At 33.7% G+C, this 26,368-nt stretch overlaps 3 protein-coding genes and 1 long non-coding RNA gene across 4 annotated transcripts; 2 read left to right on the top strand and 2 right to left on the bottom strand.

Annotated features, from left to right (window-relative positions):
• The first annotated feature begins 2,506 nt into the window (after positions 1-2,506).
• LOC110690039 (DUF21 domain-containing protein At1g47330-like) lies at positions 2,507-14,499 on the top strand. Its single transcript, XM_021866864.1, has 12 exons — positions 2,507-2,904; positions 3,753-3,829; positions 3,920-4,003; positions 4,097-4,210; positions 5,954-6,040; positions 6,168-6,307; positions 6,387-6,474; positions 9,633-9,706; positions 11,159-11,271; positions 12,364-12,602; positions 13,720-13,766; positions 14,122-14,499. Exons 1-12 carry the CDS (start codon positions 2,715-2,717, stop codon positions 14,186-14,188), a joined length of 1,320 nt encoding a protein of 439 aa, XP_021722556.1. The 5' UTR covers positions 2,507-2,714; the 3' UTR covers positions 14,189-14,499.
• Positions 14,500-15,491: 992 nt separating this feature from the next.
• Positions 15,492-18,182, top strand: LOC110690036 (putative S-adenosyl-L-methionine-dependent methyltransferase Mflv_0743). Its single transcript, XM_021866861.1, has 2 exons — positions 15,492-16,525; positions 17,481-18,182. The coding sequence occupies exons 1-2, from the start codon at positions 16,081-16,083 to the stop codon at positions 18,107-18,109; spliced, it is 1,074 nt and encodes a 357-aa protein (XP_021722553.1). The 5' UTR covers positions 15,492-16,080; the 3' UTR covers positions 18,110-18,182.
• On the bottom strand, positions 17,046-17,744 carry LOC110690038. The gene is made up of 2 exons (XR_002504986.1): positions 17,641-17,744; positions 17,046-17,380 (listed from the first exon to the last, which is right to left on the bottom strand). It is a non-coding gene; the product is annotated as an uncharacterized LOC110690038 (long non-coding RNA).
• Positions 18,183-19,452: 1,270 nt separating the features above from the next.
• On the bottom strand, positions 19,453-26,054 carry LOC110690037. Its single transcript, XM_021866862.1, has 6 exons — positions 25,655-26,054; positions 25,420-25,527; positions 25,160-25,290; positions 22,503-22,603; positions 20,488-20,547; positions 19,453-19,795 (listed from the first exon to the last, which is right to left on the bottom strand). The coding sequence occupies exons 1-6, from the start codon at positions 25,923-25,925 to the stop codon at positions 19,711-19,713; spliced, it is 756 nt and encodes a 251-aa protein (XP_021722554.1). The 5' UTR covers positions 25,926-26,054; the 3' UTR covers positions 19,453-19,710.
• Between the last annotated feature and the right edge of the window lie 314 nt (positions 26,055-26,368).

Below are 26,368 nucleotides of genomic sequence, written 5' to 3'. Positions count from 1 at the left end.
GCATATTTTCCTTATTATGTATAAGTGAAGTCAAATATTGTATTCTATGAGAGTGAGGGATAGCTCAAGTGGTTAGAGCTTCCCTCCCGATTCCATGAGATCCTGGTATCGATTCTCACCCCCGCCCTTGTGGCTCTCTAAACACCAAAAAATAAATGTATTCTATAATTGATCATTTGATTAATCTTTTCCTAATTTGTAGGTTGCTAGAATCCGCTCCCAACACATATTGCACAATAATTGTCATAAGAATGACATCCATTATCTACAGTACAAATACATCAGAAAATACCATATACATGATTATTTACAATGCTCTAACAATCCAAGTGCACAAAAATATAAAATTATACCCAAACAAATAACAGAATTCAATTACACAAAAATACAACCATCTAACCTAGGACAAAATTCAAGCAATTTAGGAGTAAGTACCACATTATATACCCAAACAAATAAATAATTAACAAAGAATTGTAAGATCTTTTATACATAATTTAGATTTTTAATTTTTGACCAAAATTACACAACTTTAAATCATAATTACGAATTCAACCAACACTTAGGCCCTGTTCAGTTCACCTTAAAAAAAAATATTCAGTAAAAATAATTTCAATTTAATAAAAATAAGTTCATTTTAGTTAAAATAATTTCAGTTTAGTAAAAATAATTTCAATTTAGTAAAAATAAGTTTAGTTCAGTAAAAATAATTTCAATTTAGTAAATTTAATTTCAATTCAGTAAAAATAATTTCAATTCAGTAAAAATCAGTAACTCTATAGAAGAAATATAATTGAGAATCAGTAAAAAATAATTTCAGTTCAGCAAAATTAATTTCAGTTCAGCAAAAATAATTTTAGTTCAATAAAATTAGTTTTAGTTCAGCAAAAATAAGGTGAAGTGAATGGGGCCTAACAGAAAATGCACTACAACAATTAACTAAGTATAAGTCAAAAGTTCAACCAACAATTAACAATTAACCCTAAATCTTAACTTTGTCTGTATACAAATTATGAAAAAAAAAAAACAAAAAACAAAAAGAAGTTATCTCATATCCTTACCATAGCAAAATGCTTCAAGAATTTTCGATGAAAAAGGTTTTTTAAATTAGCTTTGCTCTAAAATCTTGAGCGTGAAAGATGGAGGAATAAGTTCTGTTTAGGTGTTCGTGGGTAAAGGAACAAAGAAAAAAGAAAGAAATAGTTAATAGGAGTATAACTACGTCCTCATGTAATGTGGCAAAAAGATGAAGGGTGTAGGTTTTTTCTTCCCCTTTTTGATTACCTGATTTAAAAAAATTATATAAAAAAAATCATTAGTTAATGAGAAGGATCCAACTGTTATTATATATTTTTAATAGAGAAGGATCCAACTTGTTTAACTACGAGTTTAACTTTTTGGGAGAGGATTAATTAATTTGGTAGGGAAAAAAAAAGTCAGACCCCAAAAACTAAGTAAAATTAAGTTAAAAGTTGGACCCATTTGTGGTCTTAACTTATCAAAAAATATAAAAATAAAGTTTAAAATTTGAATGATAAATGTACGTGAAATACTTTCAAGAAAACAATACCTCCATATTTAAGAATTCATAAAGCCCAAAAGCTTAATAAATATAATTAATAAATTGGTTTAAAATTTTAGGGTATTACATTATAAACTAATTGATTTTGCAACAAATCACATAAAATAGTGTTTATGGGAAGAGAAAAGTCATAAATGCGTTTTTGGTAGTTGATATACACACTTATATTTAATTTGAAAAATCATCTTTCTAATCTTTGAATTTGGATTTTGTTGGAAAGATACAAAAAATTGAAAAGAATAAAAAATGATGTCATAAGCAATTTGGTGGGAAATTTCTTAAAGAAAAATTAATTTGTATAAAGATAATGTCAGCGGTTTTTTACTTTAGTAATAGTTATAAATTTTCACTAATTACAACTTAGATTACTGAATGTTTGTAACCATCAGTTTTTAAACATTCCCACTAAAATAGGTGCGAAAACGTGATACGCTTGATAATGATGACACATTGATTAATTGACTAACATAAATCCTGTCCAATTTTACTGAACGCGTTTTGATATTGTTAACTCTCCATATTCAGTATCTATAACTTGTGATAAATTTCTCTAATAGATAAACAAAGTATCAAATACAATAAATATAATCTCTAATAATTGCATCTCTATGTATCTATACACTATTATGAATACACAAGTGTATGAATACAATATGTAACTTGAGGAACTTAAAAATTGCATAGTTATTCTTACAAGTCAAAAATTGATGAAAATTTATCATCTCATGTGCAATTAATAAGTATTACATGAATCAATCACGGGAATAATAAGTTCAATAAATTAGGTAGCCATAAATAATGCGTTACTAAACTAAATATGATATGTGGATCAACAAATCCCGTGCATTAACGCTTGTACCTTTTATATTTTGGAAAGTTTAAGCAAAATAAGCATCACCAAACAAGATAAAATGACATCTATGCCTGAGGTGGTTTCTTACGGATAGAAACTTGGATTTTCTCGTGAAACAAATGAAATAAAACATTATTCCTATTTAATATATCCAGTGCATTAACGTGTGTAACTTTCGGAAAATTTTAAGCAAAAAATGCATCACCAATTCACCAAACAAGACAAAAAGGGAAAACTGAGGAGTAAGGAGTTGAATTAGCAGGGAAGAGAGAGAGAAAGATGAGCAATCATGGCGATGGAGCTGGTGGTATGACGTTATTAGTATATGTAGAGAATCTAGTGATAATAGTAAGCTTAGTTATATTTGCTGGTCTGATGGCTGGTCTGACCCTCGGTCTCATGTCTCTCGCTCTTGTTGACCTTGAAGTCCTCATCAAGGCTGGCCGTCCTCAGGATCGTATCCACGCTGGTCCCCACTTTCTCTCTCTTTCTTTCTTGAATTCATCATATTTCATTGTTATTGTTGTTGTTGCTGATTTTGCTGTTGTTTATTTTATGCTAAATTCAACCTTGTTTTTGGGTTTTTCTTGTTGGGGTTATTTGGATTGGATTTAGCAATACTTACCCTCTTCATCGAGTTTTACTTGTTGCGTTACTAGTTCAAATTATATTATTGATGCCAGGGTTTTTCGAGGAATTAATTATTTTCCAGATAACAGTACTTTTATTTATTTAAACAAATGATCAAACAGTTTTTCAATTTTTGGGGTTTATTTTTGGTGGGTTTATTTGAATTGGGAAACATGATGATTAATATATTGTGTTATGTTCCTAGAGGAATTAATTATCCTTTTCGGGACAATACTTTATTTGTTTATTAGTTGAATGATCAAACATATTTGACTGCTGATGCTGAATTTTGAATTGGTACCAAATTTTATATAGTTTGCTACTGTATGTATGTGGATTATGGAGTAAACTATTTTATCAAGAAAGATGGGATTTTTTCAGAGGATTTTTTTTTGGGTTTTATATGATTTGACAGGAAAGTTTTCCTTTACTCTGATTGAAAAGGTTCAATTTGGTACCATGCTCTATTTATGGAAAATAATTGGTCATTTTTATTAGATGATTAATCATTGGAATGTTTTGAAATTGGACTGTCCCCTTATTCTTACAAAGCGAGTCTTAACCAGAACAATATATTTGACATGATTGGTATAAGAAAGGAGGGCTTATTGGATGGTTGAGTGATGGATGGTTGTTTTTTTTTGCTATCATCCCACTGACTTGTTATGACCCATCTTTCTTTGGCAGCGAAAATATTTCCAGTGGTAAAGAATCAGCATCTCCTGCTCTGTACTCTTCTTATTGGGAACTCTTTGGCAATGGAGGTATGAGACAATAATTTGAACCAGTGTTGATTCTAGCCTCTAGCTATCTAGCTTTGATTATATCGACTTGTGTTTTACTAATTTTTGCAGGCTCTTCCCATATTTTTGGATAAACTTGTCCCCCCATGGGCTGCAATTGTGATATCAGTAACTCTGATTCTTATGTTTGGTGAGGTGAGAGATTTTTCTCAATTTTTATACTTCGTATAAAAAACCTTTGGTTTGCATACAATGCTTTATTGTTTTTATTTGCCTCTTTCCTTGTAGATATTGCCACAGGCAGTTTGCACACGCTATGGGCTAGTGGTTGGAGCTACATTGGCACCCTTTGTTCGTGTATTACTTTGGTTATTTTTCCCCATTTCTTATCCAATTAGTAAGGTAAGATTCTGTTTGGAAAAACTAATGCATATGATGAGGGCAAGTATGATTTGTAGGTTTTTAATTTGAGTACATTCGCAATACGGCTTTAAATTGTCTACAACAATGCCTGCTAGTGAATGATTGTTGTACCTTTAGATTACTTTAACTAGATCTTTGGATCACACGAAGGGTAAACAAGAGCGAAGTACTCGACAAGCATGTGTTAGGCTCTTTTGTACTTAGCTTATCTAAATAAGTTATAACAAAATTAAGTGTAGCAAAAATAAGTTTAGCTAAAAATAAGGAAAGAAATTTTTTATTTATTTATTTTTTTGATTTTTTGCTACTTTTTAACCATTTTTTCCAGCAAAAGCAGAAAAGAATGTAGCCTTAGTATGCACAAGGTAGATCAGGTGGATTCTAACACTTAAGAAAAGGGATCATCTTGTAATTTGAGATCTAGTCAATTGGTCAAGGGAAAAAGGGTTGGGGGGTTTGAGTTTGTTTGTAGGGAATGTGGTGTCCAAGAATGTCCATGTACTTGTTGAACTTTGCTGCCTACAGTCCTGGAAAAATTTATCTGTAACTGTCTTTACAGGTCGACATTTGTTTTGGAATCTTCATTTTCTATGGAAATTTATATGTAAGGTAATTGGGTGATGTGTCTTGCCTATAAAGATTTGAAGATTTTATGTTTACTTTGGTCATCTTGATCAAAGAATTTGGCTTGCTCAATCATCAGGTCACATTTTGTTTTTTTGCTTTTAAGTCTTTTTGAAAAAACTTAAGATCATTGAATGTTTGGAAGCTAAAGGTTCCAATAAAATTCAAGGCTTTCATTCTCAAAACAAGATGTAGGCGTAATTATTTGCTTCTGTAGTAGTCTACAAGAGCCATATCTCCTAGTTTATGTAACACTCTTTTTTTGGTTGTTGGTTTAGTAATAAAAATATTAATTAGAAAGATACAAAGGGGGTTTCACCCATATACAAAAAGAGACCTAAGGAAAGAAAAAAAAAATCATTCTCTTAAGCCTTTCTGAAGCAGTGTTTGTGATCACGTTTTATGTATATGCAGAATCTGATGCTTATCTCTTCATTTGCTGCAAGATAGCTGATACTTTTTGGAAGTGATAAGCATCAGATGAAGCATTAAAAGGAGAATTCTGGTTCTGCTCTGCCTTTATGATCGGCCACAAGCAAGATGGGTTGGTTTCTTGAGACCATTGAAAGGTGCTTTAGAAATATGTTTTTTCTGACAGTAATTTGAGTGCTTTTGGCTGAAGTGATGACTTTATCTTTCATGATTAAGTATTTAAGTTAGTTTGGTGAAGGTGTTATGGACTTTTGGGATCATTTGGTGTTTTAGCCTCTGTGTCATGTGGCATTGTGTGCTTCTCCTACAAATTTACTTTCAGATTTCCTTTGTTCTTTTTCTATGTACGATAGCTTTCCCTCTGTTTCAGCTTCTTTAATTTTTTGTTCTTTAATTTTTTTTATGAAATAAATTTCTTATCTAAGTGTAAACATCTTTCGTGAACACAAGCCTTTTATTAGACTACTAATAACTGCTCTAGATAAGCTATGAAAGTGGCATTGGCATTGCCGAATTTAGATCATAATGTCCTTCCCTAATTAATAAAATTACTTTTCATCCTTAGCTAGAGTTCCATAATTGAGGATGAACCGTAAGTTATAAATCTTGTCTGAATCAGCAGGCACTCTTTTCTTATATTAATATTATCTTCCCTCTTGAAATTAGGTTCTAGACTGGATGTTGGGCAAGGGACAGACTGCACTCTTACGAAGAGCTGAGCTTAAAACTTTTGTTAATTTTCATGGGAATGAGGTATACTTGTTCGAACTCCCTTGCAAAAGAGTCATCTCTGATTTACCTCTTGTCCCCAATTTTGGTGGAACTTGATGACATTTTGCTAACAGTTGGCCTTACATTGCTCTAAATGTTTGTTAAATAGGCTGGGAAAGGTGGGGATTTAACACATGATGAGACTACTATCATAACAGGTGCACTTGAAATGACTGAGAAGACTGCAAAGGATGCCATGACCTTGATATCGAAGGCATTTTCCCTTGATCTGGATGCAACTCTTAATTTGTGGGTCTATTGCTGATTTTGAGTCTTAGATAGTGGCTCACACAGTCTTCATTTCTCTAATATCATTTTTCCTCTGCAGGGAAACACTTAATGCTATTATGGCAATGGGACACAGTAGAGTTCCTGTTTATTATCAAAACCCATTGAACATAATCGGATTAGTCCTGGTATTTCCTTTTCTATATCATGTTATGCTTCACCTAGAGTTGCAACTTATGTAAATATCAATTCCATTTTTTCTAGATTGCTTATTTGTTGACAAGTTCTCATTATTATCTGTACTTTGGTTGCTTGCATAGTATCTGTCACATATCACCTGCATTAGATGTTTCAAAATTGAAAGATGGCTTTTGATTTTCTTGTAATGAGAAGACTACTCTGCATACTCTCATATGTTATAAAAAGTAAATATTAGATCATTATCCTAGATCCTATGGGTATTGTTCTTTGTGGGTGTTAGTTTATAAATTTTAGGTATCATATATGGGTTTGGAATCAACTAAATTCAAGCCTATCGCTCAATTCACTACTATACAAAAAACTGAAACCAGTGGAGCTCACTCTCTACACCCACTAGGTACGGGGTTTCCATTCTCGAGGGGGGAGGTGGGGTTCATCCAAACCCCCACCTCTGAATCAAAGTTTTTTATTTAACCTTATAATTAATGGAACTGTAATATACTGGATGTTCAAACCCCAACAAGCAAATTCCATAGCCTGCTCTCCTCCATTGCTATATCGTTGTCACTTGTCAGACTTTCTTCTTGCACAATCACATGCTGATGCCACCACCACAGAAACCAAAACAGCTGCCACTATCTTCTGAAAGCCTACTAATGGTGATAATATAGGAGTATCTAGCAGGTCTTCTTTCCTTGGTTATGTTTTAACAATTAGAAGAACTTGTGGACTGGTGTTGGAGCTTGCTGGTGGCTGTCTTGATCGGTTGATACAGTGGCCTTAGCTTGACGTGAGAAAAAAGAGGATAGGAAGGTAGAAGGGTTGCCAGAGTCTAGACTACATAACTTTTTAAATCTGATTTTTTATTTGTTTGTTTGTATGTTTGTTTGTTTGTTTTTTTTTTTTTTTAATTTAATTTTTTAATTTATATCTGTGATGGGCTCCAGGAAAAAGAGAGTTTTTATATACATTTTTCAAAATCTTTTATCCTATTGCAAAATGGTGGATTTGAACCTAACACTAGGTATTAAGTGTAGATTTTCTGGAATGAAATATCTCAAATCCATGGGTTTGATGTTAAAATCCACAATGACACCTAGTGCTGAACCAAACAGGGCCTGATAGATTTAGATCAAGTTGATACTGGCATATTTTTTTTCCTTATTACACATTCTCGCTTTCTGTTTTTTTTTTTTTTTTTTGTATTTATTCTTAAATGTTCCCTAAGACCTCTAACAGTCGTTACCCATTTGTAGCAGTGGGACTAGGAATATCTAACTTTTGGAAAGTAGTATGATCTGCGACAATGCTGTGATAATTATGCGACTGCTCTTCAATCAATTAAGTTATTGTGTTTAAGGAATTTCTTTCTTCTACTCCCTACATTCTTAATTGTTTGCTCCATTTCCTTTTCTTGGAGTCGAAGTTCATCAACTTTGATTGTAAATTCCCATTGATATATATGAACAAAATATAGTTATGTGGAATCTCTTAGGTTTGTTTGAATATATTTTTTCAAAATATCGGTTTTGTAAACTTTTACTAGCACACCATCAAAGTTTTTAATAGTCGAACATGTTCTTGACCGTCAAATGGACCTAACGTGACAAATTCAATATTTATTACTAACACATTATAATGGACCGAACACAGTATTCCTCTCAAACTTAATAATGAATGCGACAAATTCCCTGTCGGAGACATCTCCCGGGTTATACATAGTCCTCCTTTTACCTTACTTATGTGGCACTCTTTGGCAGAATATCCATTAAAGTTGTATCTTTAAGATACATATGCATTCTTTTTCCTAAAGTTTGCTTTAGGTAATTTTGATATGCAATCTTAATGGACAAATAGGGCATTCCCTTTGATATGGCATGCTATATGGTTTTAGTCTTATGATTCTATGAATAAATTATCTGAAGTGATGGATGTTCAATGGGTCTTTTCACCTTCTACTTTGGAACATATCATGTTTTCTTGTTTATGTTTTGAAAGTAATAAAGGAGTTTCCTTGTGGGATCAACCTGCCTAGCTGCACTTTGGGCTTAAACCAAAGTGCTAGGGTTAACAGCAGCATATGTATTGGATAAAGTGATTTAGCTTGCTTTGTTTTGTTGCCACTCTATAGGGATTTCTCTTAGGCATTTCCTTACATGATGTAAAGTGTGGTAGCCTGATTGGTAAGTCTTTTTCTTCAATGTAATTGTTTGGCTATGACAATTTTTTTCCCTCTGATAGATTTTACTCCTTAGCTAAGAATAATTAATATAGTAATGCCTAATCTTAGACTCTTTCACTAAGAATGCATATGCTCTTATAGTTTTTCTGTTTCAAGTGGTCTAAGAAAGGGAGGTTGGGAATAGTTATTGTGAGCTTCCTCGTCAGGAATGTTGATGGTATTCTTTCTTCATGTTGTCCTTTTGACTGATTTCCATATATAACTTACAAAAGGGTCTCTTGTGAGTTAGTGTACATCCCAAAGATAGGTATCATTGTTAACTGAACCATGGCTTCAAAGCTGTTTTCCTATTGTATAGGATACAATGTCTGTGGGTTATTCTTTGATGCAAGAACATTTTTGGGACAGAAATTTTGTGAATTGTGAGATTGTCAATTTCCTTAGCTAAACTCAACCGTTGAGCATTATTGGCTAATTATCATGTGTCCAATATGATGTTGGGGCGTTAGACTATATATTGATCATTGAAGTAAGGAGCCTAAAGTGTTGTTGCGATCATGGTATTATAAATTGGCTGCACTATATTAGTTTTTTAACATACTATGACGGAGATGTTAGGTTGCAAGCTTGCAACAGCCACAAACTATCCACATTGCCTGCAAAAGTGGTTCTGTTACCATTACAAAATCGCAACCGCATCTGAGTGGAGTGATTGCACTTTGTAGAGGGTTCTGGTAGTAAAGTCCTTGTTTTTCAAGCTGTATAGGTGCCTTTAATCTGGGATCCTTTTTAGCAGAATTCTGTCTCACACTGGCATGATGTGATTGATGCATGTTGCAGGTGTCCTTCCTGGTTTTTTGCTCATATGGAAGTGCTTTTTGTATTCTTAGAACGATACATCTGTATGTATGCAATTTTCTTTGTGTTGCCTTTATATGTTTCATTTTTCTGTCATCTGTACAGGTTAAAAATCTTTTAGGTGTTGACCCTGATGAAGGAGTGCCTCTAAGAAAGATGACCATTAGAAAAATTCCCAGGTAATAGGACTTTCTTGATATATTTTTTTCTTTCTTTCTGTAAAGGTATGTGAATTCAACCATTTGACCGAGTCTCCTAAAAGAAAATACTATCCAAAAGGTTAGATTATGTTAAACTTGATATTATAGTACCCAGTTGGCAAATATCAGTTGTTTACTAGTCACTATATTAGGTTGTTCGGAATAGCAAATAACTTTAGAAGGGCGCCCTAATCAAATGTTTAGAATCCATTTTGAGAAGATGGACAAGGTTATCATCATGGTGTTGCTGTTGGTGGTGGTGGTGGGGTTTTTTTTTTTTTTTTTTTTTTTTTTTTTTTTTTGGTGAATTGCATATCTAGTATGAGAGTTTCATCATCATTAGTTCTTACAAATTAATTATGAGTAATTGCCTTAACATATGTTGCATAATATCTAGCAAGGCTGCATGCTTGGGTGTTTCTGAATTGTTAGAGACACAATGAACTTTTACTGAATAGAGCTTCTGAGAGGAGGTTTTTTTTGCAATACAGTGCTACTTCATAAGGTTTATCTAGGAACTGTTCTGCTTTTCATGCTTGTGCCAATTTTAAAGAATAAAGCTTGCTAATTTAGTTTGAGCTCTATAATAAGCATATAGTTGACTTCTTAGTACTTACTGCTTGAGCTGGAAGATATCCTTCAGAACCAAGTACTGGTATGACCAATATTGGCCACCTAATGCAACTTTCACCAAAAAGGTTGGGAGGTTAGGAAAGCAAAAAGTATATTTTAACCATAAGCAGGAACTGAAAGCTAAAAAGTAGAGTGGAGCAAAAAAAATGCATTTCCTACTTACTAACATACTTACATAAATACATACTTAAAGTGTTTTATCTATCTACAGTCTGTTGGTGTTCTGCTTGTTTCATTAGAGGTGTTTGCCAGAGGACTCTTGTTATCTAAAAGTTCCTGAGTTAAACTGTCATTTTTTTTAATGATGATGATGACGATGACGAAGCTGTTTCCATTTCTGCAAAATGAAAGAAAAATGACAGGTTTTCAAAAATATTGGAGGTAGAAAAATGATTAAACACGTTTACAAATCTTTGTTGGAAATACGAATCTTTGGTGCCCATGTACTGTGTTTTTGGTTATGTTACAAATTATTATGTTGGACATGATGTTTCAACATAGATAATTAATATGGACATTTGACACGTCATTTTGGCCCAAAAAAATGCAAGCTTTTTATAAATTGTCTTACACTTGGACAGGAAAGTATAAGTTAAAATGGGTGTAGACCAAGTGATGTTATGTACACTCTATGTTCTTACTTTGATTATTGTTTTTCTTTTACCCCTTTCTTTAGAATCTCCTTTTCCTTTTCCTTAAAACAACTTACATTCCTTTTTTTATTTGGTGTCTAATTGATTCACATATGTCCAATGTCTTAATTTGTAGTCACTTATCTTGCTTTTTTTGGTACTACAGGGTTCCTGAAAGCATGCCACTGTATGACATCCTGAACCAGTTTCAGAAGGGCCACAGTCACATTGCCGTTGTTTACAAGGATTTAAATCAGACAAATGGAAAGCCTCTGGATGGTAAGTTCAGGAGCATTGACTATGTAATAAAGGGGATTGAATGAGAAATGCTGGGAAGGGTACTAGTGTGTGTGTGTGTGTGTGTTTTTTTTTTTTTTTTTTTTTTTTTTTTTTTTTTTCCTTTTTTAATTTTAAAATACCACAAAAGCTTATGTTAATGAAGAACCCCAAAGTTCTTATCCACGAGCTCACTGTTTAGCTGGTGATTTCTCATACATCCCCAAGTTTGATAAAAGCATAAATCTGTGCTACAGTGAAGCTACGGCAATATACTTTTGCTCAGGTTGATCATATTTAGCTTTGGTCATGAACTCTCCTTAATCTACCAGTTACCACTATAAAGTAATTTACTCATTGACATGAAATGTGGTCCAACTACAACCATTGATATGAACTTGTCTACATATAAAATTAACATAAACCTGGTCACTAAATACATTCAGTGACACAATCTTGATAATTATATAGCAAACATTGTCAATTGGAATGGGTTTTTTAGTGACAAAGTTTACACCAATGTGTCTATGTTGACCAGTTTATGCCACTGAGTGTAAAACCAGACCAGATTAGATCAGAATATATTAATTTCAGATCAGATTAGGTGAAGTGAACATATCTTTAGTGGCTAAATTAAGGTTATTTATATGTACAGACAAGTTCTTGTCAATGGCTGTATTCAGACCCTAGTTCATGTTAATTGATGATAATAATATAAATACGATCTCATTGAATGCATTACAATTAATTTGAAACGAAATAAATAAATTTTTCAAAGTTTGGATATTCTCATGCCGGGGACCCTCATGTTATATTGCAAAAAATTTTGAATTAGAGTTGATGAGCCTCTGAAGTCTTAATATTCAATATTACTACAACTGTGTTCTTTTTTATATTTAAATTAATTTTTAAACCAAAGTTAATTAGCCAATTAAAACAAATATTGATGCAACTACTACTAATTGACCTGATATTAATTTATTTTAACTTGTTAGCTGTAAAACTAACGTTTTAAAATTCTTTTTCCTGAAATAAGCTGTTTTGAATTGAAGAGATCAAAGTCTAAAATCTTGTGATAATTCTGGTAATTCTCAGAGCATGATAGTTCAGGTAGTGATGTAGTCCAGCCAAAGGCGACAGATGTGTATGCACTTACTAATGATGGTGGAGTTCAGAAAGTGCAAAAAATTCCTGTTACTACAACCCTCAAACGACATAAAGGTTGCTCCTTCTGTATTTTGGATGTTGAGAACGTGCCTATTCCAGAATTTCCTCCTAATCAAGTTGTGGTTGGTGTGATTTCCATGGAAGATGTAATTGAAGAACTGCTCAAGGTATGTAGTAATTCTTATACATGATTTGTGTCATTAAGGCATACCTTTGTGAGCTACATGATCTAGTAATAACTTAGAATCACTTATGGGCTTATGGCACACACGGTCTGCTTTAGTAAAGGAATCCAATGGCAGAAAGAAGATTTTATCTGTTGATTTTTACAGTGTTATATGATCCTGTTGCTTTATTGATTTGTATGCACTCTAAAAATCCAGGCTTTATGTAAACCAAGCTCTAGTATGGAATCAACTTTCTTTCCTAAGACTAACATCTTTTTTTACTTTAGAATGGAGGCAGAAATGAGTTAGGGAAATCCTCTGGAAGAACATGGCATAGATTAAATTATCCCTGATAGGCCAAACCATTAAGTTAGTGCACTAAGGCTATCATGAGCAATATATAATCAATTGGGTCAGCTAATTTGTTCGTTGACTATCTCTAGGGCCTAAGGTATGAGGAAGGTATATTTAACATAATAGTGATAAATTTAATAAAGAGAGCTAGAAATGGAAGAAAATTTTGCAATTGAACATGCTGAGGGAGGCTGAAATGAAAATTCCTACATATATCATAATCTCAAGATTGAATCTGAGCAACTAGATTGACTTAGGTCCATTGAAAGGATCTTTAACATGAAGGCAATGAAATTTATTCAGGAGTTAAGCTCCTATTATCGTATAAAACTGAAGCAAATAAAGAACTAAATATATCCAATATTAAGTTATGGGAAAACATTAAGTAGTATTTACAAAAGTATTTTCTTCATAATGACTTTGTTCAAAATCTCTGCATTAAAGTCCTAGCATAATGCAGGGAACAATTGAGCTTAAGGTGTATGTAATAGTCAGAACCAGTTGTGCTAGATGTGTGGTATTTCAAAGAAGCCGGAGCAAAGAATAGATCATTTCTTTGGGGGTCTTGAATCTCTTGACCCTAAGATTGGCCGATTGATGTTCTCTTAAAGTCTTAATTCTATGGATGCATTGAATAGACCAGTCTTTTTGATTCAGCTAATAATTTTGTAGCTCCCTTCAAGCATCTTTATCTGTCAGCCCCAATTGTTCTTATTTGCTTCTATTCCCGTTTCTAATTTAATCTCTCATTGCTTTACTACAGGAGGAAATTTTGGATGAAACTGATGAATATGTAAACATCCACAATCGGTATATCATAACATTACCTTACTTCTACATGAACTTGTTATTCTTTGTTTTTTCTGCAATAAACACTACATAGCTAACTGGAAGATTACAATTTTGGCTCTTTTCAGTTTTACACTTATCTCAATTTATTGTAACTTATTTTGTACAATAAACGAAATAATGTAAGAACCAAAGGGCATATACGCATATAAGTTGATTAGGAGTCCTAAAATTGAACAACATCAACAACAAAGCCTTAGTCCTGAAATGCCTATAAAATTGAACATCTCAAAGAAAATTGAGGCATGCCAGTTGTGTTGAATCAGATCATTGGTGTCAAGGATCAATGTGTGTTTTTTTCTCCCTGCAATAACAGGATCAAAGTCAACATGAATGCATCGCATGAGCAGCTTCCTGGCATAAGTTCTGAACAACCTTCTTGAGATACCTCATCTACTACTTGCGCACAACAGTAGTGACTGGCTTAAATAGGACCGCGATGAGTAAAGCTTCTGAGGCGGATGTGTTCAGGGAAAGATAATACTGTAAATTAGTGAGATGTATCAGGTGATTGAATTTCTTTTTGTCGCTGCATGTTTATATGAAAATGGTGCTCCAAAATTTACCGAAGAGAATGTAATGCAAGTATGAATGGTAATCTCTGATTGTAGATACGCTCTTCTTTGAACAATTGTACTAGAACTTGTATTTTTATGATATATAATTTGTATCGTAAAAGACAGAAACACATGTATATTTGGAAGATTATATTAATTGATCATCTAATGATTTTTTAGATGATTTCAATGTGTAAAGCTTCCATCTTCCTTTCTTTTTTTTCCCAAGTGTGGTTCAATCAATACTTGCTCAAGACCCAGTGTTACTGAATTAGGACACCCTAAAAATATAACCACGTCTCTATTTAAGGTTATTTGCACCAATTTTATTATTCATATGTTTCAAGTTACTTGCGAATTTTAACCGGTTGTCAATTAATTGATAAGTTTCTCTTTAAACTATCCCAATTTGAAACAATATGAGTAGCTCCTCTTTTGTGTTCTCACTTAACGTTGCTACACTAATTGAGCGGACAAAAATGTAAGAGGGTATAATTTTTCTCCAATATCCATTTTCTGTCAACCACTAAGGCATGACCGCTTAAGCCTTGAGCAATTTTCGCAACTCGGAAAGTAAAGAACACAAAACAAGGTGTTTCTAGTTTTTTTTTTTTTTGGCCTCTTAAGCAATTTTCGCAACTCGGAAAGTAAAGAACGCAAAACAAGGTATTTCTAGTTTTTTTTTTGCCTACTTCGACCTTAAATTTGATTCTAATTTGCGGCTCAAAAACTAAAGCACATAAACCGAGACATTTTCCTTTGTTTAGTTAAGGGTTAATAGGTTAGTTAGGGCCTTAGGGGGTATGACTAGCGGAGAAATGATCATTAGTAATTAAGGGTATTTAGTAAATTATTTAAAAACGTAGTGGTATTTGGTGAATTCAAAAGCAACGAGTATTTAGTGAACTTGTCAAAAAATCAAGAGTATCTGATGAATTTTTGCCGCTCGAAAACTAAAGCACGCAAGCCGAGTCATTTCCCTTTGTTTAGTTAAGGATGAATAGGTTAGTTAAAGACTAACAGAGAAATGATCATTAGTCATTAACGGTATTTAATGAATTATTTAAAAAAACTCAGATGTTTGGTAAATTTTAAAAACGAGGGTATTTAACGAATTATAAAAAACTCAGAGATATTTGGTGAAAAAACCAGAAGAAAAAAAATTACATGCATAACCCTCATTTTGCACGGAAATTATACCACCATTTATTTGATTTTTGATTACCCATCTCGATTTTTGTTTCATTCCTCAATTACCCCTTGTACTCAATCAATGCCATTCATTTTATTTTATTTTTCGGGTTTTGTTTCTCATTTTCACCTATTTTCTTAATTCTCGTGAAAAATACCATTTAAAACAAAAAAAAAATAAAAAAGAAAAAAAAATAATGACAGAGGGATAATGAAAATCACTATTGGACAAAATGATCAATTTTCCCCACCCAAGCATAAAACTGAACAATAAAAAACCCCCTTCATTTGTTCCATTTTCCCTCTTTTGGAGCATATAATAACACTCCTAAATAACAAGTAGAAAGCTTTACACTGAAGCCAATTACTTTGTGGTAGTCGTGGACTCTGCTCAAAACGTTCCATATACATGAACCAAATTGATTTAAAAGATTTCAAACTAGTGTGTGGTTCCCTTTTGATCTTATCCCCACCTACAATGAGCAAAGTACACCCATCCACCTCTAACCTTAAGGATAAAAATACAAATGGTTTTAAGTAAGTACATTTCTCCTGTTATCTTAAAAAAACATCTGTGGCTTAGAACCATGGCCACTGAAAACGATGGATTTTCCGAAGCCCCACCATTCTGGTCAGAGCTAAAGCTTCCGAGCTTGCTCTCCGTCAATAGAGTTCAGAAACTTCATGCAGCCATTGAGAGTGACTGGAATCCCCTACAACGTACAGCATGCCAAACTGCAGCTGGAAGGGCCTTGTGGAAGCATGTGACAAATGACATGCTAGCAGAATTACTTGCAGGAGAGAGTCAGCTTACAAGCTTTTATGAGAAGATACGGAAAGACTGCCTCAACCAAGCCCGTGAAGTCTCTGGCGTGATCCTTGCAGTTCGAACCCTCTGGTTTGATTCAAAACTTGAAGCTGCAGTTAGTTTTTTCAACAATGATGTGTTGCAGGTTGTTCTCCTTGGTGCAGGTCAGTCACTTGTATGCTTTATTCACATTTGTGCAAACTTTATACATGGAAATATTCATTGTAGATAATAAAATACCAGAAACAATTTGCTGTCATGTCCTGCAGTTACTTGCAATAAAGCTATTTTGCATTAAATAATGATATATGACACATTTGCAACTCCATTAGGAAGAAAATGTAATCCAATTAATGGATCACCAAGTTATAAATATAAGCAGGCTTAACAGTTGTAAAATTCAAAAAGATTATGGACAATCAAATTTTAAAACTATATTTTTGGCCTAGGATTACATACATCAAATTCACCAGTTGTAAAATGTGATGCATGCTATCAAAGCCATATCTTCTGTTGCTTTCAAGCTTCCCTTTTCTTAAAAGGGGGACCGGGGGAGGGGTGGTGGGCGAAAGAGGGGAATATGAGCACAGGCGGATTCCAAAGATGGTCCAACCCAACAGATCTAAGCCATAGCTGCCACCCACCTATATTCGTTTGATCATGTAGAATGGTAGATCATACAAATGAAACAATTACTCCATTGGCAATCAAATTATCAAAAAAATCAGATAAAGTTATTCTCGAAATTCATAGAAGACAAAGACGTAAAGACCCAATGATAAGGATATTACACACCAAATGATAGCATTTTATAACCACTTAACCCTCTTTGAACCAAATGAGCATTGTTTGACGAGTCAGATAGTTAATATCCTCCAATACTATACCTATCACAATCAACCTGTCAGAGAAAACATCACTTAAGGCTTCGTTGTTTGGGAGCTGATAAATGCAAATCATAGGAAGATTGGTCCTTCAATGCAGTAGTATGATTTCCCCACAATGAAGCTACATCTTACCTGCAAGAATCCAATGTTGTTCTATTATATAAAACTATTTTATGATTTCTTTGAATTCTTTCAACATCAAAATTCATTGATTCTAGATAATTTTTTGCAGGTATGGACACAAGAGCATATCGGCTAGATTGCTTGATGAATAGCCACGTCTTTGAGGTAGATTTTCCTCAAGTCCTGCAAGTGAAGGCATCTCTTCTACAGGAAGCAATGGTACCCAAGGAAGACCAGCAAGAAATGGAAATGAAAGCTAAGATGCTAACCAGAGTGGAAGCTGACATCACAGGGCATGATTGGCTGGAAAAGCTTCAAAATTCAGGATTTGAGCCGGAGAAGAATACTGTGTGGATTCTTGAAGGAATTCTCTACTATCTGTCCAATTGTGATGCTATCGACGTGCTAAAGACCATAGCTTCCCACAGTACTCTTACTACTACTGTGTTACTGGCAGATTTCATGAACAAACAATCAACCATGCTTTCAAAGTCTACTTTTCAATTCCACTGTGATTGGCCAGATGAACTCCTACCTTCTTTAGGATTTTCAGATGTAAAGCTATCACAAATTGGTGATCCAGACGCCCATTTTGGGCTTCTGAATGATCCATTGAATATGTTTGATAAACTCCGCACCATACCAAGGTCAGTCGAAGTAAACCCAGAGGATGGAACACCATGCTGTCGCCTGTATCTAGTACAAGCTTCTAAATTTCCAATTAGAACAGCTAATTGATCATATTGTAAACTGATACATAAACTGATAAGTCTCTATGTCTTCACATATGGTGAGAGAAGTTCGAAAAGAATCTAAAGAAGCCACATGGATAAATATATTAATTAGAACATTTACAAACAAAGCACATGATCAAAAGATAGATATTGGTACCTCGATGGACTAAAATCGGCCAAAGCATGACATATGCAAAAGAATCAAACAGATTCCAGGTGATCCTAATGTTTGCTGTCCTGTCAGATTTCTTTGTTTTTTTTGGGCAAGTAATAAAGGGTTTTATAATAAAGCACAAACTCACCAAGAGGTCAGCACAACAACACTCTTATACAAAAAGAGAGCTAAGGATTCCTCATTTAAGCATAAGTCACAAGCTAAAACTTGACACTAAACAAAAACATCACAACTTGGAATTTGAAACCTTTAAGAGGGGGAGCAAAATTTTGTTGGTCCCTTTTCTTTCCAAGTGCAGCAATAAATATACAATGGAATCACATTTGAAATTGCAGCAAACCAACCTTATTTTTGTTCTGTTCAAGACAACAAGCACATATTTTACCTAAAGTTAAACGCAGCTTAATCCAAACAAGGCTAATGATAAATGACAAAGAGAATGGACCCATGGTCAGGCAAAAAAAAAAAAAAAAAAAAAAAAAACAAAACAAAACAAAACAAAAACAATAACAAAAATAAAAACAAGAACAAAATGATGATCTAACGGTGAAATTTGTAACAACTAGCTATAAAAAAGTTCCTTCGCATTAGAATGACCTCAGTTTCATCACAAGCAACAAAGGGCATCTTGGAAAACAATTATAACTGAACTTATTGATGCTGCCAGCCCATTATGAATTACTGAAAGGAAAATGAAGAACCCATATGATCTTAACATTTTAGACACAAGTAATGTAGTCCTCCTCTAATTCTAAACCCACATCCCTATACAAAGAACCAAAGAAAAAAAAAAAAAAGGCTTTTAAAGTATGACTTCATATTATATATCCGTACTTGGTCCAGTCTTTGGGGTCAAAAGTTAAAAATGATTTATCAATCAAAATTTCAAAATAACATAAACGAGTCAAATACATCAAGATTAAAAAATGCATATCTCCCAAAAATGCATTATAACAATGAGGGACAGAAAAATACAGATTTAGGGCAGCTAGTATGACCAACATGGGCATGATTAATCAAGTAAGGCTACAAAATCAAAGCTCACAGCTGCAAGAATGCAAATTCATCTTCAGATAGACTCGAGAGTGACCCTGATTTGATCACTTGTCCAAAACTATTGGATGTCAATTCACAGTTTCAGAATTACCCATCAACATTTACCAGTAATTCAGTAAAACAAATTCAAGCTTTTTTTTCTCTATTGCAATTTAGGAAAAAGGAACCAACATGGTAACGACTCTGTAAAGAGCAGGTGCATATATTTGTATCAATAGTGAAGGGGGCAAACTATATTTGACAAGATATTAAGGTTTAAGCTTTAAAAAGATTGGGTCACTCCCAGAGTAAAGTCTACTGTTTCACATCCATTAACTTCTAAATACATACAAGATTCTCTACGACGAAAAAACCCATGGTTATCCAGTTGGAAGTCAAACGTCAATGCATCCTTTGATACCTTGTTCAAAATTGTTGAGAGACGACAACGAGTCCATGACAGCATTTGCAACCTTTTGTCTGCTTTACATAACAACAAACAAAAGTCTGCAGGTAATTTCTCAAATTATCCAAGTTAACACATAATATTAAGTAAATTCTACTCACTCCAAACCTTTGCACATGTCTTTAAAAAAAGGGGTGTATTGGATGAATAGGGTGAACGAGCTTATGAAATCAAGTAGAACAAAGCTACTGTTTGTAAACAAAGATGACAATTATTTTGGAATTACTTAAGATGGCAAGGCATTTAATGACATGATAAATTTACCAATAAGAATATAGAACTTGTACCAGGTGTAAATGTATTTTAGTTATAAGTTCTTTACTGAGTGGTATAGTGGATGTCACATAATTTGTACCTCAAAGATAAGAATCATGGAATAAAAGTAACAAGGAACCATTAATATTAGCCCTAACCAGCAATAACCACCGAAAAAGTAGGATAAACATTAACCAGTTAAAGTATCTCATAAAATTTACTACTGCCATCTTTAATAGGTTTAAATAAAAACCTACAATCTTGTATGATTTTAAATAATTATTCAACTTCCTTTTAAAGTAAGGTCACATTCTTCTATACCTTTCAATTACTACAAATATCTCTATATGCTTAACTCATTCAGACATGAGATGTTAATCTGGGAATTAAACATACTTTTTCGGGACTTATATTGTTCCCACTAAACTAAAAATGGAAAAGAGCCACATACCTATCTGAGACAAGTTGAAAATCTGCTTCCTTGGCCACACCATTCAGAAAGGTGAATGATCTACCCCCCAAAAAATAAACAAATCAGTTAATAAATGTGTAAAAATGCAATATATAAGAAGATCAATCACACACTCAAACAACACAAACAAGAGAATTCCAATATTTCAAGTTAGTAACGTAAGAAGATGATCCAAATCAAAAATTGTAAGGGCAACTGGAAATGGATAAGAATACGAACTATCAGAGTTTTCCTTATGTACCAAACATGCTGAAGCGACACCAATTCAGCAGCAAGTATTTTCAAGAATGCCAACAAAAGTAGTAAGTAATCATAGCCAATATATATCTAAATTTCGCTTGACTTTACTTGATTAAAGATTGAAATTAAACAATTTAAGGCCTTTAGAGAAATGCCGTTTTCAAGGGTTCCAGCCTTCTAGGTTACCTGTCGTTTTTCCTTAGACTACTCCAACGTCTGTTTGTGATTGTTTATGGTGGGAATGGCTGTTTGTGGGAGGAGAGGAGGAAAAGTGAAGAAGTGGGAGTAATGGTTGCTTTCTTCTAGGGAGGAAGGGAGAAAGACTGTATTTCAAACATGGGGCAATGATCCAAAAGGGAAGAAGAATTAAGGATAAAGACAAGGGGAAAGGAAGAGAGAATGAAGGGCATGGTCTGTGATTATTTGACGATAGGACAACAGAGTTGGTGAAGCTCAATTCCTTCATATATATTAAGGCCAAAGACAACTTTGAAGAGTTTAAGGGCTTTATGCACGTTTTGATGTGGATTAAGAGGCTGAGTGACTTGAAAACAGATTTCAATTGAAAACCCATGCATCAAAACTTCAAAAGATTCAGTTTGGATTATGTAGAAGGGAAGGAGGGAGACAAGGGTGAGAAGAGGAAGATGGAAGAAAAAGAATTGTGAGGACAATATGACTATGATGATACTCAAATTGTTGCCAAATTCATAGCATTATGTTATATAAACTTCCGTTTTCTGATTCAGCCATGAAATAACACATTATGTACCTAGTATTATTCAGAAAACCTTCTAGAGGCGCCGTGGTTTCCACTTTATCAATTTTCTTATGCATGAGTTATATTTTCCCTTGTCGACCTGTACCCATTACTTTGAGTTGGCCACCAGCTTTATAATACCCTTAAGGAACCTATCACATCCTACGCTTCAATATCAAAAACTCTTAATACTGAAAAACGACAACACAAGTCCTTAAATTTGTGAGTATACTGGAGGCTACAAGGTGGCCACATTAGCTAGTACCTATGATATAGAAATCTTCATTTTCTAATTCATCTAAGGTATCACTCGTTACATCACTACACAGCAACAGCAGGAGAGACCCTTCTATAGAGGCTGCATCTGCTTCCTCTGAGAATGAAGTGAAGCAATATCAACGGTATCTTTGAAATATCACAATGACAATTGTCCCAACTCAAACATTTCCCCCTTCCTTAACATTTTCCTAACAAATTCCCATTGTCTAGGCCTAAGAAGGGGGGGAATTAGAAAGACGGAGAAAGAAAGCATTACACTTATTTTCCGAAAATAGAGAAAAAAGACCCAAGGCTCCAAAGTCTAACTATTTTGTTAAATATTGTCAATTTGTTACACTTTCCCCAACATAAATTGCATGACTTTATAAGAAATAATTTACATCGAGATGGGAGCAAAAACTAATAGAAACACAATATTTCTCCCTTCAACTAACCAATAACAATAAATACAAAGTCTAATAACACCTGCAATATCTTATAATTAAATGATGTTTAACGACTATCTTGCTTCATATGATTAGATTGCATATATTGACTTCTGATGTATATAACTTTATGCATTTAAATTAATGTAAGAATTTTGTTTAAAAAATACACTGAGGATGTAATTAAAGAATCAGGCCACAGATTTGAGCTCCCATATAGCACTTAACAATATTAGAAACAAACAGATTTCAAATTTTGCTACTAATAATTGGTGTCATGCTTCATCTACCTTATAAGATCACTTAGTCTGGCTTCAGCTTCCAATTTGGCAGAGTCACCATCGTCAAGTAATGATGATGCATTAGTCACAACTAATTTAAACGTGCAAACCTATCACCAACAAAAACAGGAGGTTACAAGCTACAGACAGAAAGTCAAACAAAAAACATTCTCTAGACAAATTTTATACAGTCACCGACAAGATCATATAAGTAAAACAATTAAAAAAAAAGGTGGATTTTGATAATATCAGGATTACACCTCCAACATTCGCCTCATATATCGATGCATGTTTACATTTTACAAACCATGAACCAATACAATTACTTTCTCATATTTCATTTGAAGATCTGCCTTTTCTAAGCTCATCACTAAATGAACAAGTACATTCACAAATTCAAATAAATACTTCATTTCCAAAACAAGGTCTTAAACTAGATTTTGCAAATTATTAAGAATTTTAATTTTATTGGAGCCATGTATGAAAGAAAAACTTCCACGCAAAATAAGACAGAGATACCTTGCATTTTCAAAATAAGTCCATGATACTTGGAAGGCAACAGATCTTTCTTAAGAAAGATATTGGCTCAAAAAGGGTAAACAAAATTGGGACTGTTGAAAGATTGAAAGCTAGATTAGTAGCTATTGGGTGTCAACAAGTCAAAAGGGTAAGATGTAAAAGACACCTTCTTGCTTGTTGCAAGCAATTGTTAGAATTGCCATTGCCCTTTTTATAAGTTCACATTTTACCAGTAAGTGTACATGAGAAAGCTACTAGAAACATTATATGCCTATGAGAATTCTATAATTTGCAGCAGGAAAGCATGTGTGGTGATGTAAGATTTTCTACACTACATCGTCCGCCATAAATCAATAGATTAGTGTTAGGGTAAAATTTTGATAGTGATTCACTAATATGATCCACCAAGGTTTCATTTTTATTTCTAAGTCAAGATGTTATAACTATTTTGAAATGAAGGAAGTAATTGAAATTTAGGAGATAACTATTTTTGAAGCCATGACTGATTTGTGAAACTCCATAGAATTAGACGATAAACAAATGTGATCTACGTATTAAGATTTTTAAGAAGTTAATAACTAGTAAATCTAACACGAAATATACAACTTGCTACATAATACTTGACCTTTACAACAATCTATAATTCTTTTTGGTTTTAACTACTATTGCTAGTGAGAATTATGAGAGGAGGGTTTTTGAAAGTGTTTGCATGAAATCTAAGAGGATCATATTGGTGGAGCATTTCCAAAATATTACCCAATAAATGATTTGTGGTGATGGATGAAGTGTGTACAAAAATCTATATCACCACACATGCTCTCTCACTGCAAATTCTAAGAAGTCTCATCAGCATATAACATTTCTAGTAGCTTTCTTGTGCACATGCTAGTAAAACGAAGAAACTTCAGCACAAAATGCCCCAAGTTTGCCAACATATGTTATTCCAAATGATTTCTTAAGAAATCATGATAATGCAAGATAATACTCAAAGATTCTAGAATTGTTTATCGACATGGTATAATAAAGTATGGGCTTGTATAGTTTGGGTCACACTAACTATAATATACATGAAATTCCTCCTGGATATAACTAAGTGAAGTCATATGAAATATGCAAGTTGAAAAGATCATTATATGGTCTAAAACAGGCTTCTAGACAATTGAATTAGAGCTTTGTAAATTTAAGCTAGGGTTGGGTATTACTCGATCTACTCAAGATCAGATTTTCTAAAAAGAGACTTTGATGGAGAATTCTTGGTGGTATTGATTTATGTGGATGAACTGTTATTGACCGGCAGAAGTCAATAACACATTTAAGCAAAAACTTGATATAGCCTTCACCCTTAAAGAACAAGGATACTTGAAACACTTAAACTTTAGAGTATTAAGAACTACGGAGGGTACAATAACTCAGAAGACATATGTAAATCATATTGTTTCATCTTATGCTGACCCTCCATTGGTTTTTAAAATCAGCAGCAGATCTTTAAGTGCTTACTACATATTTTAGAAGATAGATTGGTGTCAAGAAAGACTAAAAAGTAGAAGGCTGTCAGCAAATCATCTGGCATGTCCAGTAATGCAAGATATTTAGTCTGCTTAACAGAAAATTTAAAAGATCGCAGATTCTTCCCCCCCCCCCCCCCCCTCCTTCTTCCTGCAGTCACGCAATGTGATAAAAACCAGCAGAATACAGCTCTATCCTGTCTTCCACAAGGACAATGCATATCATAAAATGACTACCATTACCCTCGAGAACACGTAGATGCAGGGTTATGTCTTTAGTTAAATGCAAAAGGCTGATCTATTCACCAAGGTTCTTCCTACAACTTAGCATTACTATTAATCTTCCAAGCTTGGACTTACTTCCTAACTTACACAACAAGATTGAGGGAGGTGTATGAGAGTTGATTACTATCTATTAGATTAACAAAACTCATCTCAAGCTCTTCTTTCTCTCTACTACTTTTGAGAGCTTATCTTTACTACAGAGTACATTAATAACATCATCTGGGACGAATACAACATCTATAGTCCAAGTGAAGGGGTTCAGAACTTCGGATTCCCATTGCCATTACAACAACCGGCAAAAATTGATCAACAAATCATTAAACGACGACAATGAATAAATTATAAGAGGAATCAGACCTCAACACCAGTTTTAGCTTGAAATGCTACCAAAGAATTCCTATCCTCAGCAACACAATCCCTAGCAGCAGATTTTAACATCCCTTGAATTTCCTCCAAATCCTTCTGCTCATAATTGACATCCTTCGCCACTATTTATTACAAAAAATAGATAATTGTATAAATAAAGGGCATAAATTCAAATTTTAAAATATGGCATTTGGCATTTTGGCTGCTTTAACCAAAAAAAAAAAAAAAAAAAAAAAAAAAAATCTACATACTTAGCAATTGATAAGTATAGCGAAGAATTTCTTGGGAAGCATCAATTGGGGCTAAAAGATACTTAATCGACTTCTTTTTCTGCTCTCTCAACCAATCTTTTGGTCCAGCTGCAAATATTTTGACAAACAAGATCAAAATTTAGGGATTTTCAGATAAAAACAATCAATTTCAGTTCAAATTAAGATGAAAAAATACAATTGAAAGGTAGAAATGAAGAAAATTAAGAATACTTACAAATGCCAAGGTTGAATGCAACTGCAGGAGGAGGTGATGCGAGAAGAAAAGGGGTGATTGAGAGGAGAAGAGAGGTTTGTCGTCGAGAAATGGCGGCATTCGTCGGATTATTGGAGAGAGAATTTGGGAGTTTTGGATTTGGAGGGAATTTTGGGGAAGATGATGAAGTTGAGGTTGAGCAGAGTGTTACTGTCATCATTTTCGCGCCTGGTGCTGGTGAAGGAGCATGAATGACTGATAGGCTGATAGTATCAATATCATGATGATGCATGGGCCCCGTTTTCTCACCTTAATCTTGTCTGATTTTAATACTTTCTCCGTTTATTAGTTGACACGTTTTTATCGGGATACAATTTTAGCAATTAATATCTCTAATTATCGACACTGTAAAATATTATAAAAAGTGATTTTTAATTTTATTTACATTGAGACATTTCAAATAAGATCCAACATGATGATTATGTTTCTCCGTAATTATAAATCGCAAAAACTAGTCAAAATATAGTTTGTAAATAGTACAAAAGTAAAACCGTGTCAACTTACAAAAACGGAGGAAGTACGATCTGAATTTTTCTAACATGGTTTTCTCGCCCGAATCGTTCATGCTTAGCCAACAGAATGGTTTGGACGTTTGAGAGATCATGTTGGCGCAAAGGACCTTGACCCTCGTCAGGTTGTGGCGTATCACTCAAGTTACTGGTTCGAACTGGACCT

This window comes from Chenopodium quinoa, unplaced genomic scaffold (genome assembly GCF_001683475.1).
Source record: "Chenopodium quinoa cultivar QQ74 unplaced genomic scaffold, ASM168347v1, whole genome shotgun sequence".
Lineage (NCBI taxonomy): Eukaryota > Viridiplantae > Streptophyta > Magnoliopsida > Caryophyllales > Amaranthaceae > Chenopodium > Chenopodium quinoa.
Note: the sequence above shows the minus strand (reverse complement) of the source record. Positions and strands in the feature narration are given on the sequence as shown.